General features: G+C 39.1%; 1 protein-coding gene across 2 annotated transcripts in view; it reads left to right on the top strand.

Annotated features, from left to right (window-relative positions):
* The window catches only part of LOC144994267 (FHF complex subunit HOOK-interacting protein 1A-like), a 32,764-nt gene that overhangs the window by 7,459 nt on the left and 5,826 nt on the right, over nucleotides 1-19,479 (top strand). The window contains exons 2-10 of one of the 2 annotated variants that reach the window (XM_078951428.1): nucleotides 7,229-7,274; nucleotides 7,784-7,850; nucleotides 9,500-9,713; nucleotides 13,265-13,945; nucleotides 15,360-15,518; nucleotides 15,755-15,841; nucleotides 16,117-16,284; nucleotides 17,977-18,056; nucleotides 18,861-19,063. In XM_078951428.1, the coding sequence (XP_078807554.1) occupies nucleotides 9,609-9,713; nucleotides 13,265-13,945; nucleotides 15,360-15,518; nucleotides 15,755-15,841; nucleotides 16,117-16,284; nucleotides 17,977-18,056; nucleotides 18,861-19,063 (1,483 nt within the window). In that variant the 5' untranslated portion in view covers nucleotides 7,229-7,274; nucleotides 7,784-7,850; nucleotides 9,500-9,608. Of the gene's footprint in view, nucleotides 1-7,170; nucleotides 7,275-7,783; nucleotides 7,851-9,499; nucleotides 9,714-13,264; nucleotides 13,946-15,359; nucleotides 15,519-15,754; nucleotides 15,842-16,116; nucleotides 16,285-17,976; nucleotides 18,057-18,860; nucleotides 19,064-19,479 lie in introns of both variants that reach the window. The other variant, XM_078951430.1, reaches the window with a different exon arrangement.

Genomic DNA, 19,479 nt, shown 5'->3' with positions numbered 1-19,479 from the left:
ATGTGCAAAAAAGCATGGAGGTAGGAAGTGTTGACAAATGTACTCATTTACTAAATAAACAGATATACATATGCATACCAGAGGGCAACAGGTCGAACAAGTCTGAGCCGGGGTGTGAACTGTCCTTGATGATGTTTCCGGCCTTGCTGAGGCAGCGTGCCTCAGTGCCTAAATAATTATCTTTGGCTCAGAGAAGCAAAGTACAAGTGTTAACAGCCACTATCAATCTCTTTCTCTGAAACCCTCCTAGGGATCTAGGGATCAGACTTGGACTTAAACCATCACATTAAATATTTCATATCATCAGAACTACCATCTTAAAAATGTTTCCATACTCAATGGTATTTAATCTAACCCAGACCCATTGAGGCTCATTTGCTTATCTCCAGCAGGTTAGACTATTGTAGTAGTCTGCTCATTGGAGCCTCAGTCACATGCACACATATGGGAAGATGACCTGTACAGGTGCTGCAGGTTTTTGGGTTGTGCAGGGTCATAAAGAGGAGTGGCTGTATCTGAAGCTATGGACACATCAGGCATGTGACATGGCTTTAAGAACGTGCTCAACGTTGGTTCTTGAACGCGCTTTTAGACCATGGTGTTGATACCGGACAAGCAGGGAGGGGCTTCTTCTTATTATTTATTTTCTTCAGTGGCAGGTTGGTTGGTAAACATGTTGGACACTGGCCTTTGAGGCCTGGATTCTGACACCCCTGCTTTGAGGGAAGCCCAGGTGTGTCTCACAGTTCCCCTGGGGCTTGTAGGGCCACCTCAAGGGACGTCATGAAAATGGAACATTTGATTGTTGTGCGTTTGATAAGTGTTTCGTGATACATGGGAGTTGCACGCACTTATGACATATAATTGATGCTGTGGTACAGACCCCTTACACCACAAACTGGTCGTTTATAATGAGCTAGTGGCTTCTTGCTGACCATACAAGAATCCTCCATCCATGGGGTATGCATGTGATAAGTAAGTCTGCGGAGGATGGCCATAGAATGCCATACAAAGTTCACCGTGATTGTTTAATTTCCTCATAAGTCAGGCTGCACACAGGAGGCCCGCACTTAGGTGAACACCACTTGAAGGACTCTTGTGGAGTTTGGAGGATTTGGGGGAATTAAAATAAAAAAAATGATTAGTTGTGATTTTGCAGTCCTGTTATTTTTTTGTCAAGTACTTTGAATTGCATGGAATGTAATCTACATACATTTGAATGGAAATATTTACATGGAACAACATGTAAAATGCATCCAGTTATTAGTTAAAAAAATAATATATGCAAAAATATAATGTATGTCACAATTTAGGATGAGAACCATTTGAAGTTCCATTTAGGATATTAGGAAATCCCTAAATTAGCAGTTTGAGTTTTTATATGTTCTCTATTTGTTCTACTGAAATGTGCTGATGTAGTTTCCTTTTTTTCTTTTTGATAACAATCTTTTGACATCACAGCCATTGCTACCTTTGCACATGCAAACCTGCCTGTTTATCTGCCGTGAGACACGATGCAAACGAGCCACAGAGGAAGCAGAGATAGGATAGACCCACAGAAAAAGACTCTTATCACTGACAGAGGCCTTCTGTAGTGTCAGGACAAGCTGGAGTCTCACAATGCCAATGAAGGCACATCAAGGATGATGTCATAGCCCAACATTGCATTCGTTACAGCAGCAATTTCTACTGCAGAAGCCAGAGAAACCCAAAAATACAAAAAGGATTTAAAGTTTTTCGCCTATCTTTTCTGGGAGTGAAGTTCTGGACAATTTCTGTAACCAGGACAAATGAGTACCTTTATAGCATATGTAGCTTTTTTATTGATTGAAGAACGGGAACTATCCTATTTGCTTTGATGCTTTTATTCTGTCATGTGAGCCACTCCTGAAAAATAACGGCTAAATATTTGCCTTTGGGACTAAACTAACTGACTCAAATTGAGAACTTTTCTTTTTTAAGTTCTGTTAATTTTAGGGGCTTATCTTCATGATTCACATTTATTAATTTACTCAACCTTACCAGACGAGTACTGAATGTGTTTACTATGGCAAAGTAAATTTTTGATGCTTAAATAGAAGCTGAAGGTGGAAAAAAAAGTTACTACAACGAAAATTTGTATCCTACATTATGTGGATAACACATATTCTGAGGACTCTTTAAGGAACACAAAAAATGTAAAAAGCAACACTTTCCATTGAGAAATTAGTATTTTTATATAAAAAATAAAAAAGAATTATGAAATTCTTTTGATAATGGAAATATTTAGCTTGTTTGATTGAGGACTTCCTCAGCTTCATTTACCTACACGATATTCCATAAAAATAACCGTAGTTTAAAAAGTATGGACCGGATTTTTGTGTGTGGAATCTCTGGAATCAAACATTTTTATTAATATTAGGTTAGAAATGTAAAACTTTAAACTAGTACAATTTAAAGTCCCACTGCAATCTGCCTTTGATCTATTGTAGGATAATTCCTAGTGGTCTTTCAATGATGTCCTTTTCAGCCTAAATCAAAACACCCGTGTCGTTTTCTAGGATGTAGTTTCTGCAGAGCAGCAGGAGTTTATTAGAAATTTACCTCTGAGTTGAGTTGAACTGTTGGCGCTGAGTATTGGAGTTCTTCCGATCATCCCTTTTGTTTTTCATAGTGCTTTTGATTCACAACAACTTTAATAAAGACATACCAGTACTCAATTTCAATAATTCTGAGCTTAAGTTTCTTCGTAGTTATCGACTTTCATGAGAAAAATACAACTAGAACATGCTGAAAACACCAAAGACATTATTTTCATTGGAGTGGGTCTTTAAGCATTTATCTTATTCTGAAAATCAATGAGAAAGTGAGAAATCTAAGGAATTTCTGTGACATTTGCTTTTCTGCGGCTCATTAAGATGTTTTTTCCCCAGGTAACAGAATCTTTACTATATTTTTTTTGGTCTTCAATTGACCTTAGACCAGTGCTTCTCAATTATTTTTTGCAAGCCCCCCCCCCCCCCTAGGAAAAAGAAAATGTTTCACGCCCCCCCTAACCCCCCACACACACACACTTGCCGCAGTGACAATATATTAGGTTAGTATCTATAAAAATTGTGCAAGTACACCTAAAATTGTATCTTTTAACATTAACAAAACAAAAAAAGCAAAATAAATCTACTTTCAACAAATATTTCATTTTCTTTGCCACACAGAAACCGTTATAGTCTAAAACAGAAAAGAAGCTTAAAGTGCCTGAAATGAAAAAATCTGTCAGTCGTTATTTCAACTAGAAACATTTTTGACCAACTGAACCATTTGATGCTGAGAAAAAAATTCAACAATAAATAAATTGTTGTCTCATCACATTTTTCTTGAATATTCTTTTTAATAATATTTATATTGATGTTAAAGGCAACAATAAAACACATAACCACAGATGGTTTGTGCTGCCTGTACTTACGGGTTCCTTTTGTTGTCCTGACGTTTAGCATTAAAACCAAATTGACTATCAGTGGAAAACATAAAAGAAATAAAAGTTTCAAGTAAAATTATTTTGAACGATAAAGTAGTCGGAGTGATGTTAATTTCAATTACTATTTGTATTAAAAAAGACGTGTTTTTTTTAAATCAGTGATTCACTATTTGCAGAAAAAGTTACAAACAAACCACACAGATTTCCATCATTGAACGCCAGCTGTTTCTGTTCAGCATCACTTTGAACTACAAGAACTGTCAGGACACCGTTTCCCACAATGCATCGATTTGGATTGATATGTGACGCTGAAGAAAAAAACAAACAAACCAGTATACACTTTGCACCAGGTGATGTCCGGTTGGGACATCTCAAACATGCATATTGTTTAGCTGGTCGGACCGAACGTGGAGGCCGCAGATTGCCCGCCCTGGGGCAAAGATAAACTCAATGCTGTTTATTGACATACACAACACCCAAGAAAATGGATGACCTTGAACACTGGGCTTAAATCATGTACGCAGCTTTAAGGCTTCATAAACAATTCCAGAGGACAGACATGACCTTTCAACCCTTAACTCCTATCCTGACTCAGACGTTTGGCTGTCTGCTGGATGACTAAAAGTTGCAGATCCAATAAGATGATATTCCTCAACTTTTTTTTGATTAGCTCATTCCAAAAATTGTAACGCAAGTTACCGTAAGGTTTAGTTCATTTGAATCAGCTTAAACCATTATATACATTTTGACATTTTAGAGTGCACAAAGTCCTCCGATTAGGCATTTCTTTAGAATTCAATAACAAAATGCATGAGATGAAACCCTAAAAAACAGAGAAATCAAAGGTTGAAAGAACAAAATTAAATGAACCATAGAGAGCTTATTTAAAAACTGTCATTCTTCATAGTAAAGGGCGTGTTCTTGCCTTTAGCTGTTTGCATTTGCCGCACCTTTGTGTCTAAGATCCTCTGGGATGGCTTTCAGCTCACCATGGCAGAGACCAGATGGAAAAAAAAACCTCAGAAGAAGATGAGAGCATTTCTATTATTCTTTTCTTATTTAATTTCCTTTTTTTTTTTTTGCTCCTTTTGGAGCAGGGTTATATGTTCCCTTTTGATCCTTTTGAAAACTGAGCTCTGCATATTTACATTGGGAACACTGCTTCTCATGCAAAACCACAGGGAAAACTGTTCCTCTGAACAAAGATGTGTCACTGGGTGTGTGTACACACGTGTGTGTAGGTGTGTGTCATGTGGTGATCACAAATGATCTTTTTATGGAGGGTAACTGCTTCCAGTTGGTTGTAGGTGAAACGTCTGACATGGTTTGGTTTTTATGAAATTTTCTTTGTGTGTTGATGTGATAGTGTGCTTTCATAGATCCGCTGAAGATCCAGATCCATCGTAGGAAATGTTTCATACAAAGTGAAAAGAAATTGGAAAAGGCCTTTTAATGATGGTATCTTTTATCTCAAAAACTGTCAGGAACCGCTCACATCTTTGTCTAAATTTCTATTCTCACATGAAGGTGTTATAGTCTTGTGGGGGAAACATTCTCTGGTTAATGTTTTATTACTCTAATCACAGTCAGAAACTTCCAAACACCAGCATGCTTAACCTTTTTCAGACTTCAACAACCCTTCGGCATTGAGAGCTTCTGACAAGTTAATTAACATAATTGGAGTGAAGTAACTAGCAGATATTTTTAAGGCACACGTTCAAACTTGAAGCCAAGTTGCAGCCCTAAGAAATCAACCCACTCCCTGAAAACAACAGTGACGCTTTCCACCTGCAGCTCATCTTGATGTACAATTTTCAGGTTCCTAAATGGTTTGAAATCCTCACTGGATTGGAGCGTGGATAGCTTTTCAATCGGACAGGTGGTTTTAAAGATGTGTTCACGCCACCCTTGACGTTGGAAGCAGCTACTACCAACAAAAAGTCAATGTAAATGTGCATTAACACGCGTGTCGGGCTTCCACGTTCTGAAGTCTTGTGTTCACGTGTAGCTATGCCAATTTTTACGGCTCTATGTAAAAAAACCCTGCAGCCTTTAGACCCACATTGCAAGTTTAACAAGGTTGAACTTTGACTAACCATTTGAAAATTGATTATGGAGGACAAATTATAGATTGCAGTTTATGCCCAGAGAGAATTAAACAACACAAAGTTTTTGATTTATCAGAATAGAGCTAAAAAAGGAAAAGCCTGGAGCAAGATTTTTTGCATCAATCTTTTGCACCAACTACAGGTGGCAGACATGCGATGCTAAACGGTGGAAAAAGAAAAAGAATTCTCTCCTTGCTTGTCCATTATGAACACCATGGACTAATCGCCTGTTCAAGAACCTGTGTTGAACACGTGTCTAATACCTGGTGTGTACATACCTTCAGAATTGCAGATGAAAGCTAACATGAATACATTTCTGACCCATCTCTGATTGCAAAACCATTATCAAGACATTTTAACAACAAAACCCCAAACTTACAGACGAAGCAGGATACGTTGCCTTTCACTTTTTCCCCCCTAAATATCATTTTCCTACTTAATATGCATGATCTTGAAGCTTTGAAGTAAGCTATATTTTCTTTATGAAGAATGCAAACTTAAATTTAGCAAATATTGCATTTTGCAGAGTCATTTAACATGAACATACTTTTCTAAAAAGCACTAAGTAGCTAATATTAAACAAGAAAATGTAAAAAGTTGCTGTTTTTTGCGTTAAAATGTGGAAATGGGTCTAATTACTGATTCTCATATGCAACCCACAGTCAGGAGAGATGATCATAAAATTTGTTGCATCCTTTCACTCTTTACATGATTTTTTATTTTATTTTAATGCAGCTCATCTCTGATTGAGCTTCTATAATCAAACTGACATAATTGGGTCATTGAAGATCTTTAAAGGGGAAAAGAGCAGTAGAGCTTTTGCGGCAGAGTGGCAGTTAATGCAAACAAAACTACTAAATCATGCAATGATTTTTTTTTTGTATTTTATAATTTAACATTCACTTCATAGAGCATTCCTTCCCTTAACTGGAGTTGAATTTCACTACAGCAAGTAGGACATTTCTTCTTAGTAGCAGATTCAACACATGTTGTGCAAATGAGGCCATAATTTAGGTCACAGCCTTCGATAACAAGCCTTTAGTAGATTAGTTTAACTGGAACAAACAAATTGCCCTTTTTGTGTTGTTGTGAATCATTTTCAGACTCTAAGCAGAGGCCTGAAAAGACCTACTGCACCATTTCAGTTGTGATTGAGTGTCTCTTTCCAAGTTCCTGAGCCTAACCGTGAAACAAACGTGTTTTCTTAAAAAGCTTGCATGTTGGCTGAAAGTGTCAAAGGGAGAGGAAAAAGACGGGGCGGTGTGTTTGTTATCCGCTGCATGTGTGGGCTTCAGAGAAGAGTCATCCAACACTTTGTTGGGCAGTTTTTTTTCTGCTTGTAGCCAGAATACTCCTCCACATTTTATAACTTATAATAGAGAAAAAAACAGGTAGCATGTGCAGATATGAATAATTCTTTAGTAGCTTTTGTTGATTTTTTTTTTTTTAAAGAATTAAATGCTAGCAGCTCCTAATTTCTTTAGGCTTTCTCCCATTTTGGTAACTCCCATACGCTCTCCTCCCTCCCGCTTCCCTCTAACATCCTCCTCTCCATCTCCATCCAAACTGTTAGCTCACATCCAGTCACTTCCCACCTCTTGCATGTAGGCCTTCATCATGCTGCCTCCTCCTCCCCATCCTGACGTGTCAATGTCTCTGACTGCAGGACAAGAACGGAGTGAGCCGTCCCCGTGAAAGATGCCTGAAGGAAGGTAGGGAACTCCACTCCCACACACACACTCGCCACTATTCCCACACTGCATTCCTTCCCGTGAATTCCACAAGACAGACTGCAGCTGTAATATAAAGCAGATGGGGAAAGTTTTGCTGTGCGCCTTGTTACGGGACGGTGGCTCGGCGGCAAAGCAAATTCAATTGAAGCAATGGGCTCTGTCTGGTCAGGAGAGACTCGGATGGTGGAGTTGGGACATAGTGGCGGGCCGCTACTGCGCGTCTCACAGTTGATCCCCTGCAGTGACAGTCCATGTGTAGTTTGGAGGACAACTTTAGCTCTCCATTGTATTTGTATTGAAAAACGGACACACTCCATCATATCAATAAAAGGTGCCCTGTAGTATCTGTTTGCCAGTTGATGGTCTCATAATGCATTTTCATCCTCTGTTGAAAGCTGTACTCATAGTGTTTTCATTTTGACATTCTTCAAATGTCTTTGAAGCATTATTATTATAAAACTCTTGCTTTATGTCTTTCATGTTGACAGAATGCGCCTCCCTCTTCATTTAAGGCCTGCATAACAGCACAAACAGGCCCTGCTACTATTCTTCTCGGTAAGTGTCAATAACTTCTTTCAAAGAAGAGATAGGTAAAAGTACGCTTCAAGGATAACCAGACTGTTAGATGCTGCGTGGCTAACATTCTAGTCATTAATGCAGACACCCTTAAGCTACATACAAACTGTGAATTTGACATTTAGTTCACAATGTTCAAACTAGATAAGCAGGGAAGGGATTCTTCATCTTTTTTTTTTCTTTTTCTACTGTCTACTAGCACATGTCCACTACCTACAGTTGGAAGAGGCTTGGTATAAAATGTCAAAGCAGTGAAATTCTTTCAAATTTTCTTTTACAGCTTTGTTCCAATCTATGAAAATTTTGGTGTCACATAATTCCTGCTGGGCACAAACCGCAATTATGAATTTCTCCTTCATGATCAGTTTTCTAATGGTTGGCACTTCGTGATTTAAAGGGGACGTCATCCATTTGTCAATAACAAATCTGATTCCCCGATTATAACAGGGTTCAGTGGTCGCGCGTTTCGAATGTAAAGGCAAAAAACGCTCATGCAAAACTACGCATGAACGCAAGAGTTTTAAACGTGGAAACCTGAAGCGTGTATTTAAGCCTATAAAATAGACTTTTCTTTTTTTTCATTCTTGTTTTTCCGCCTAAGAAACAAACAGACTTTTCATCCGAAGCGGCTGCTTGAACGTACGTTGCTGAGGACGGTCGCTAATGTAGCTATAGACTTATTCCTCTTCATTTCTGTCTGAAGGCATCCAAAAGCCTATGCAAACCAGGAGGTTGTTGTTACTCAAAGAAAATAATAAATCTGGATTTTTTGAGGAGGTTTATTAAAAAAGGGTTGTACAGATTTCAAAGATTTCTTTGAAGGATTGATGTTTTTTCAGCTTCCTCACTTTTTGACAGGCTTCTGCAATAACAGACAGAAGATTAATCAACTCCAAACAGCATGCTTAACAAGCTAATGCGCTAACAGCAAATGTCTTCATTTTATTCAACTGTAGGAAAATGTTTGGTTACATTTTGAAAAACTATTTTGTTTTAATGTGTTGTCATTCGTGTCTTCCTGTGGCAGGCTCCCTATTCCCACTAATCTTTCACTAGTGTTAAATAAAACTGTCCTCCAAATGCTGTCAGTTGTAGTGGTGGCTTTTCTTTAAACCGGCCTCAGGCTGCTTCCCGAAACATGACTCCAACTTTTCTTTCTTTAAAAGGGTTTTCAGTGCAGAGCAAAAATATGATCACCCTCCAAAACCTCAAAACTCCAAACTAGGCAATGATTCGTTTTCTCTCTCCAAAGTAGTCCACACCCAGCTGCTGTTTGCCTCCAGATGTGAAAAAAAAAGTGTTTCTGTAATGAGTGTGCGGGAATCCACTCTGGGAGTCTGAAGTATTCTGAAACAATCTAACAGCTCAGTTCTAAGTTCAGAGTGCAGCAGGCTCATGGAGTTGATCGTGAAGTTTCGCTCTCTCCTCTGAGTCACCTCACTATGCCTGTTATTGTTCTGGTTCTTGCGTGCCTGTCATAACTGTTGGCCAGCCATGCAGAGGCGTAGGGCAGTCTGCGGCAGGCATATTCATACTCATATCATTCGTCTCTGTTTTTCTTTTATGATACAAACTTCTATGTGTGATGACTTCTGCTGATATTTGTGTAAAAATGTCTCATCCCTCAGATTCTTCATGATTTATTGACTCCCTGCAGTTATGGTTGCACCCAGTGAGCAACCCGGAATGCTTCCCCTCTCCTTTCTATGACACGACTCAAACCACGTGATCAGGACGATGGCCTCTGTGGTCGCCAATGGAAACCAAGAAAGACAGTCTCTGGTTTTGAGAGGGGTGGATCCAGAGACTTGTATGATTGTGTTCAAGAACCACTGGGCTCAGGTAAACATCAGAACAACACTAACAGGTTTAAATACACAGGTTTCCTTCAAAAGATCCACAACTCACGTTTCTATTTATTATGAGGAATGATGATGGAAGCTTGGCTTAATACAACAAACTCCATCTCTAAATATACAGTTCATTTTAGAAAGCAGTTTATAAGTGCCATTGGTCGTTCCATCTTGCTGTTTTGCCAGAAACGTTTTAACTTTTATTTCTTAGTCATAGCTGTAAACTCCTTTAAAGCAGCTTAACTAACAGCCTTCTTTTGTATTTGTTTTAAATTAAAAACGCAGCAAAGTCTTTCTCAGCCTAACTCCACCTACAAACTGCAGAAAGTTGATCACTGCAGCGTGGCGAAGGCCAGTGGAATCTTGGCAGGCTGAAGCAGTTCTTGTCAGGCTCTTGGCTCTCTCTGTGCAGCTGGATGTGTCCCTGTTCACCTCTGTGGGACCTGAAGGCCTGCCACACCTCCCTCACCAAGCTAAACTAAGCGTTCTAATGGAGGGAAATTAGTGGCTAGATAGACATTAGGGAGATGGAAAGCGTCTTGCTAACTGTCATTTTACATCTATTTTAAAGATTATTGAACTGTGGTCTGATCCTTTAGTCTGAAAGAATCCAGAATCCAGAGTTCCATTCAAACTTTATCAAGTTTACAGGGATTAGGTGTTGGTCTTACACCACACCAAGACCCCGCAACTACAACCCACAACCCGGAGGCAAATCTCTAAAGAACTACTGCCACTCTGCAGAAACTATGTCCTAGAAAACAACAGGTTATTTTAATTTGGCTAAAAACTAAATAATCATAATTAGAAGACCACTGGGAATGCTTTTACAATAGATCAACATATGATCGGAGTGGGACTTTAAAAGGGTGTCAGACTCGAGGCCTGGAGGGCCGGCATCCAGCTGGTTCTTCAGAAACCCTGCCCTATCTGCTGCATATTACCTGGATCAGGTTTGTTTTGGCAATAAAAAGCTAGAAAGGCAGTCTAGTTAGAAAACAAGCAGGACACTAGCCCTTGAGGCCTGAAGTTTGACACCCGTGAGTTGATGTAAAAAGTACCATTTACTTTTTTGCACTGGAGAAAGCCTTCATCTAATCCACTGACACAATTATTTTAACGCAACAAATGACATTTTCCCAAGTTTAGTAAAATTCTAAAGATCTCAAAAACTAGGGACATTTGTGGTGTTATGAGTCAGATATATGCCTGCTGTTGTATGCATCACTTAAGTCCCCCACACGACTTTAGAAGTCAACTCTCTGCACCACCTAACTAACAGCAGAATCTCTGTTTAAAACAAGATCAAAACGGAAAGGTTTAAATAAAGACTGACTTTTAGTGAAGTCGCCCACGTGTCTCTTTTTGAGATAAGTGCAGTGCAGTGTTCGGCAGAAGCTGCATGCTTTTTTGATAATTGTATGAAGTCCTGCCAATTTCTGCAATGTGAACAGGGGGCTGAGCCTCTTATGTTTGGTCTGTGCAACCAGGGAAAAAGTAGCACTTCAGGAAGCTTGCTTATTTTTAAAAATAAAATACAGGTATTACGAAATGATTAAGGATGGGGATCTGTGCCAAACTACTGACTTAATTCAGCGTTGACCTTCAGTTTTTACAACTTGGTTTGTGTTTTGAGTTTGTCAAATTTTTATTCTAAAATCTATTTTTTTCTAAACTATGAGCAAAGTGGTTTTTCTTTATCTGAAAAAAACCCCAAAGTTCCTTATCAGAAAATATATTTAAAATGCAGAATGCATTTTGAGATCTTCTGTAACCAAAATAAAAAAACAGAGCCGTTCTTGCTCCGGTACCAGATTATACCTTCTAATAAAAAGTTTTCATCTCTCAGTGAAACCTTCTGCCTGTTTCAGTCTGGATGAGAGGGTTCATGCGTTTGCAGAGTCTGATCTCCCTCTTTTTGTATTTATTTAAAATGCTAAATGATTTTTAACTCGCACATAGAGTCTAGTTGTGGTTGTACGTTTTTTTAAAGAATCTCTTTTTGATCTTATCTACCATCTCGTCCACTAAGATCCATCACTGATTTGGTGAAGACGTTTTTACATGCGTGTCTCCTTAACTCTGACTAGAGCAGCGGCTGATCTTTGTTTTTTTTTTGTACCCTCCGTGAAGTAGGGTCTAAGGGCAGGGATAGTTTACTCTATTTTGTTTTTAATTCCTATTGAATTCTATGTGTTCATGATCTTTTTGATTTTATGTTTACTTTACAATTACCGATACAAAACCCATTGAGACGACTGTTGTTGAGATTTTGGGCTAAATAAGTAAAATTCAATTGAATTGAAGTTCTTTTCTTTGTCAGATTATGTCATACACTTATTTAAGCAACTGCTATAGAATGCAGGATCAGCCAGTTGGTGTTGGTAGCTTTTTATATATTTTTTCACTGAACCTTTATTTTTACCAGGACTTTCAAATGAGAATCAGCTCTTAGTTTGTACGTGAGCGGCTGCACAAAAAGACTTGTATATTTCTGTGTAGCATCTGGTTCAGAACTGCAACCATTAAACACAATTATTAAAGTGCAGTGATCACACTTTCTCTCAGAGAAACAAAAAAAGCTAAATTGTTGCCTGAACATTTTAAAATATGTTCTGAAAAACCACAAATTCTCTTAAAATAGTTACAAAATCAGACAGTTGCTGTTCATTTCAAGTTTTTCAAAAATCACGAGACAACTTTCTAAGAGGCTAAGAACCTGCAAAAACATAATTTGACCTTAATTATTTTTTTTGCACATTTGTGCAACTTTCAGAAAACTTTTAGGCGGCATTCTTTCAAGTGTTTGTGCAAAACTGCTGCATTACTAGGTCAAGGTCTGCAAAGGAAAATGATAGTAACTTGACAGGAGTTATCCACTCCACTCCTCAAATATGTCATTTTATCATCAAACGTTGACCATTTTACATACAAGTAATGAATTTTCTTCATTTTAAAACCAATGTGAACTCTACCCGATTAGGTATGAAGAAACAAAACTGCAATCTTTGAGTAATAATTCAAGAAATAACTGGTGCATCCTTCTAAATGATCTTCGTGACCCAGGTAGACTGTCTGATAGCACTGGCCTGTCGCATACACAGTCAATGTTGTCATGGTGACAGTGTGAGGCTGGGGACGCGGGTTTCTACACAGTAGACACACAAGGGTGGGGACTGGGAGCACAAAGGGCTGTTTCATTCAGAGTTCATTAGGACTGTGCTGCTGTTCCATTTCCACCCACTATTTCCAGGGAGGACTGGAATTATTAGGCATCGTCCATTTCTACCTTCTTAAACTCTTTTACCTTTCAACTTTCAACATTTATTCTCATTTTATGGTATGTTTGTGTAAAAAAACAGTTTTGTCGTAGAAGATGGTAGATGATTAAACTGATCTCGTGTGGCAAGCTGCAGGTTTATGTGGGAGTCTTTATGGCTGTTTGTGGTGGCCACAATTCGGCTTTTGACATCAGTGCCTAAGGTATTTGTTTGTAAAAACACCAAAAAGTCAGAAAGTTTATCTTGCTTCTCCCTGTAGGTGGTGAAGATCCTTGAAAAGCATGACCCCCTCCGTAGCAGCTCCACCCTGCCCTCCCTGAGTGTCATCAACCTCAGCCACGGCTCTGGTGGCAGCTCCCGCTTTGGCGCCATCCCCGGAGACGAGGCGAGCGCTGTGCAGAACTACGTCGAGCACATGCTCTTCCTGCTGATGGAGGAGGAGTGCGGGGAGGCCGGCGCCATGGGCCCCATCCTGGAGTTTGTGGTGATGGAGAACGTGATGGAGCGCCTGTTCGTGTGGAGCCTCCGCAGGGAGTTCACAGACGACATGAAACTGGAGCAGCTCAAGATGTACGAGATGCTGGTGGGCCAAGCCCGCCAGCCTCTGCTGCATCACAAACCCATCCTGCGGCCGCTCATGATGCTGCTGTCCTCCTGCTCGACCACGACGGCACCCGCCGTGGAAGCCGAGCTGGTGCTGCTCCTAAACCAGCTGTGCTGCGTTCTGGCGAAAGACCCGTCCATCCTGGAGCTGTTTTTCCACACCAGCGAGGACCAGGGAGCCACGAACTTCCTCATCTTCTCCCTCCTCATCCCCTTCATTCACAGAAAGGGAACAGTGGGCCAGCAAGCCAGAGATGCTCTGCTGCTCATTATGTCGTTATCTTCTGAGAACGAGCGAGTGGCCAAGCACATCGCAGAGAACACCTACTTTTGCCCGGTCAGTTCTTAAGGAAAACCATCATCTATCCTCCTTTTGTCTGATTGTTGTTGCTCTTTAATTATTCACTTAATTCATTAATCTCTTTTCTATTTTCTCTGAAATTTTAAAACCTTAAAAGCTGAAAACTGCGTACCTTCTCAGTGAGCATCCTGAAATCCAAATATTACAAATTATGCACATCAATGAATATGTGTGCATAAACAGCAGTTTTTTGAAAATAGAACACAAATATTTTACATTTATTAGATTACAGCTCAGGTGCGACAGCCAGACAGTTCAGCGTAAAACTGTCTTGATGTTTGGAACACAAGTGGGAATTCGATTGGCTCTGGAGGCCCCTACTGTGAGGCCGCAGTGGTATAGTTCTTTTGAGATTGTATGCATTACTACACCACTAATGATGCATCTCACAGTTTACTGCTCTGCTGCTTGTTGTTTAAGTCTCCCTTGAAAACACTCAGAAGTCCTTAATAACAAACTCTCATGATATCACTCCATACATGGAAGATTTTGTATAGAAGCAGTTTGTTGCCACTCATTTGTTTTTTAAGTGTACACGTCACATATAGGAAATAGACTACATACAATAGATTTGTAGATGCACTTTTTGCATCTCTATACTAAAATAGTTGTTTATTTGAAGTATATCTTAAAAAATAATCAAATGAAATTTCCCTGAACCTGAGTGAAAATATAGAACACTAGAAAAATTAATCTGCCGTCGAAAAACACTTTATTCAATTAGCTAAATGAATGGAATTAAATATAAAAGAATGAAGTCGCTAAAAGGTGTAATTGTTAAAATATTATCATAAAAACATATAAACAGGAATATCACATTAAAAAATTCTGAATTCAGATCGCATCTAAAACTTAGGTGACGACGGCGGAAAAAACATTTATATATTCAGACAATCCGTTGACAGTCAGTTTATGGGTAAAATCACTGGATTCACACCTACACGGCTTGAAATTCCTTAGTTATTCAGTATTGAATGGTGTCTGTGAGACTATATTAGCCCATAACACTCTGTAAGTAGTATTTCCACACTATTTTGTCTCTTGGTGGCTGCGCACATATTTTTATCTATTACGTTGAGCACAATATTTCAGAGGATTTAAAAAAAGACTAAGTACAGTGTTGCATGTTGTTAATGTGCAACATTTTATTTTCATACTCGTTAATGTAACTGAACCAGTTAATGAGCATCCGCACAAACAGCTGAGACTGCTGGCAACGTTTTAGTTTACTACACTGAAAAAAGTGGAACAATCAAGAATGACAGTTCTTTTTCATTATTTTGGAAAAGTATCAGGAAAGCCATTCAATATGTTTTCCGTTGATTTCATTTAGGGCATTGTGTATTCTGTGTCGTCCTACTTATTCAGATGACTGTCCTTGGTCTTGCAGGTGCTGGCCACAGGACTGAGCGGCCTGTACTCCTCTCTGCCCACCAAACTGGAGGTGCCCAGTGAAGAGTGGCACTGCCTCCACAAAGAGGACTGGCTGCAGATGCCCTCATTGGTGCAGTTTCTTAATTCACTGGAATTCTGTAATGCTGTGATTCAGGTAAATGTGCTTCGACTTTGTAACAATGATGCAAAAAGCCATTGAGATCACTGGATGACACATATATGTGCTCTAAGGTGATAAAACTGAAAGGAAGTTATTTTGGTCTCTTAGCACCAGCTCACTTTCAATGTGCAGTTTTTCTGAGTTATTTTACAATTCCAATGTATTACAAATGTGTTCAAATGGGGCTTAAAACATTCCCTTTCACATCTATTGATACCTGCATTTTCCAGGTGGCTCATCCTTCCATCAGAGACCAGCTGCTAGATTACATCTATAATGGTTTCCTTGTTCCTGTCCTAGCACCAGCTCTGCACAAGGTTTCCTCTATTCTTCACTTTCACAAACACATCTATACCTGCTTTGTAGTAAAATACACCATTCGTGCAAACATTTTTTATTCCCGATTTCATTGGTTCAAAAATAGCTGTTAAAGTTGTTATGCAAAGCTGCAGAATTAAAATGACAGATAAATACTTTTCTTCTGTTCGTAAGTTACCATCTTGTGGCCTTTTGTTTCTAAATTGAACATTTTAATTGATCCTGTTATGCTAACAATGACTCTCGTCCCTGTCGGATTCTCATCTCTGTGAAGCTCACGCTAGAGGAAGTGATGACCACCACAGCGTACCTGGACCTCTTTCTGAGAAGTGTGTCTGAGCCGGCCCTGCTGCAGACCTTCCTGTCCTTCATCCTGCTCCATCAACACGAGGCCGTCCACATTTTAGACACGCTGGTCAGCCGCGTCAACACCCCATTTCAGGTACGGGCAAACTGCACAAAACTGACAACCTAGCAACTGTCTGGACACACTCAGCTTGTGCTCAGTTTGGATTCACTGACTTCCTGGTATGGAGGATTCGGCAAGAGTTGGCAGCTCCTGGTTGGTGGTTTTGAAAGTATGTCTGATACATAAACAAGTAAAATAGCTGCAAGATGAAAACAGATCAAATTTAAACATAGAAAACAGACAAAATGTGCAGTTGAGTTTTAGGACATGGCGTAAGTATCAGCTTTCTACACAATGGCTGTGCAGGAACACAAAATATATAAAACACATATATCTTTATATATATCTTTAAAACGACATACCTTTTTCAGAGACTATTATCTTTGTAGTTTGCACACACATTGTTAGTTAAGATGGTTAACTATATAATAACGCTGTAACTTTCCAAACTGAACTACTGAAGTTTCAATTTGGTTAAAAAATCTGTAGGATTAGGATGGCAGGATGAAAAGTTACTTCATTTTTGAGGTATTTTAGATCATGATAAATATTCACATATAAATGGGTTTATGCAGTTCAACATTTAACATTTTTATTTTGTAGAACCAACAAGTTAGCATTGTTGACCATCTAATCCAGGGGTCGGCAACCTTTAACGCTAACAGAGCCATTTGGTCCAGTTTTTTATCAGACCAAAACCCGACTAGAGCCACAAAGTCCCACAAAGTATTTCTTGTGGCCTTTCATTTATTAAATGTAGCTTTTAAATATTTACAATAATTGAATCACATCTGTGTAAAAAAAATTCTGTATTTTTTTTATTTTTTGCTTTTAACAGCTGCAATTACAGGTTCCTTTCAAAATAAAATACTTCAAAAAAGATACCTCTACAGCAGATTTATTTTTTTAAAGTGCAAGAAAGTCAAATATGGTGTTTTCTATTGTGACTTTGGTTTCCCTTCCTCATTTTTCTCCATTTACTGTGAATATAAACTTGACAGTAGTGGTAAAAATTCTAATTTTAAATGCAATTATAGACTTTAAGAACTTTGGCTCTGAACTGCAACTAGACTTGAACAGCAGATAATCAGAATGTGTGCTTTAAGCGTATTCTAATATTAAACCTCTAAAATGAATAGACTATAGCAAATTCACCGAAACTACAGATCCAGTCATTATTCTAAAGTTGTTATCATGTTTCTTCAAAGCCAAAGAGCCACAATGGAGGAATAAAAGAGCTGCATGTGGCTCTAGAGCCTCAGGTTGCAGAGTCCTGATCTACTTAAAGTGATCTGATGTTATTTTGAAAGACTTTACTCTACACCTTTCAGTAAAAACTTTGCAGTCCAACCATCCATGATGATATCTGACACACTGAAAGACTTTTAAATCAGGAGCTAAGTAATTATAAAAACTATGTACTTATAATCTGTTCGCTTGAAAACAGAGGGAACAAACTGAGCTACAGGAAGAGGATCAGAATCACTCGAGCCTGCCCCCTGCTGGTCACAAACAAATCTAGACTCTTATTACTCAGAAACATGGTAATATTTTACATAAAATTTAAGTGGAACAAAGCCATCTGTGTGTGAATGTGTGTGACTGTTAATCATTTGGGCGCTAGAAGAAGGCAAAGGATAAGTGAATAAGTATATACGATTGACCAAAATCGGATCATTGTAATTGAATGATTAAATTTGCTCTCCTCTCCATGTCTCTCTTCAGTTGGGCCTCGTATCGCTGTCATTTTTCCGCACTCTCATTGGCTTATACTGTGAAGATGTGATGCTGCAGCTCATACTGAGGTGAGTGGCGCTCATGCTGACACACAGATTTCAGAAGCATGGCAATTCTAAGTGGTGTATGATAGGCCTGCACAATATACCGCAAATTTATCGTTATCGCGACATCAAGCTGTGCAATATGCATATCGCAAAAGACGGCGAAAATCGCAATAAATGGTTACCTTGACCCTTGTGCTATCCTAGGCACTTTACCATTGGGAGTTGGGTCATCTAGACCCACTAGACAGTGCTCTGAACCTTTTTTCTTCAATGATTTGTGATCCTTACTGGTGTCCATGGATTACATGAAATCTTTCCACCTTTATCCTCCTTTGTCATGGTAGGAAAAACACGTCAAAGTAAGGGGGGTCATCTAAGATAGCACAAGGGTTAAATGTGCTAAAACAAACTCATGGCAGCTTGAAATATTGAATAAATGAAATAAATCCCTTTATGCATTTAACCAATCGGAAGGACCCGTTTACGTTGTTGATCAATCAGATGAGCCCTTTTATGTTTGATGTTTGCCTCCTACGTCGACGAGGGTCATTTGGAGTATCATTTTTAAACTGTTGCAGTGAAATGGAAATGATGTTTTTGGTTGGTTTGATATTTGTTTATATACCGCAAATTATATCGTTATCGCAATATTAATCACCAATATCGCATATCGCAAGTTTTCCTCATATCGTGCAGCCCTAGTGTATGCCATAATGAGCTGCTTCACTCTACCTCCCGTCGTTACAGCTCACCCCGCTTGTCCCTACCCTCCTCCTGCGACTCCTTGCTAGTCTCCCTAACACGTCTTCTTATCTGCCTCCCCAGGTACCTGATCCCCTGCAATCACATGATGTTGAGTCAAAGGCGCGTGGTGAGGGAAAGGGACTTCTACTCAGCATCAGCAGCAAAGATCCTGGCCCTGACGCCGTCCTGCTGCTCACCTGATCACAGCCCCCCACCCCTACGACAGCTGGACTCCATCCTCTTCTCCAAAGGGTCAGACACTCCCAGCAGCTCCAGCAGCACAGGTAACAAAGGAGCACATGAAAGAAAGGGATTTGTTCTTGTGTCTTATTAAGTAGTTCTGATGGAAATCAATTCAATGGGTCACGATGACAGCTTCTAAAAACGGGGCGACTAAAGTAAAACTAACAAACCACAGACTTTATTTATTTTGCATCTTTTATGTATAAAGGTGATGCAAAGCTGAATTCACATAACAAAAGACTTTGAAATAGTTCAAACAGCAGGAATTCACTTCGTTGATTAAAAATATACTGTTGGTTGGAGGGACGGGTGGATGGTTTCTTAGTTGGTTGGTTAGTTAGTATGTTACTTATCATTGTAACAAGTGCAATGAAATTTATATGCTGGTCTTTGGTCAGTCCTTACATTAAACTAATAATTTACCATGATAAAGTTTATGAATAATTAAATACAAATA

Source organism: Oryzias latipes, chromosome 1 (genome assembly GCF_053564925.1).
Source record: "Oryzias latipes strain Hd-rR chromosome 1, Olatipes_Hd-rR_3.1".
In the NCBI taxonomy this organism is placed as follows: domain Eukaryota; kingdom Metazoa; phylum Chordata; class Actinopteri; order Beloniformes; family Adrianichthyidae; genus Oryzias; species Oryzias latipes.
The sequence above is the reverse complement of the archived record's forward strand: the minus strand, read 5'-3'. Positions and strand labels throughout refer to the sequence as shown.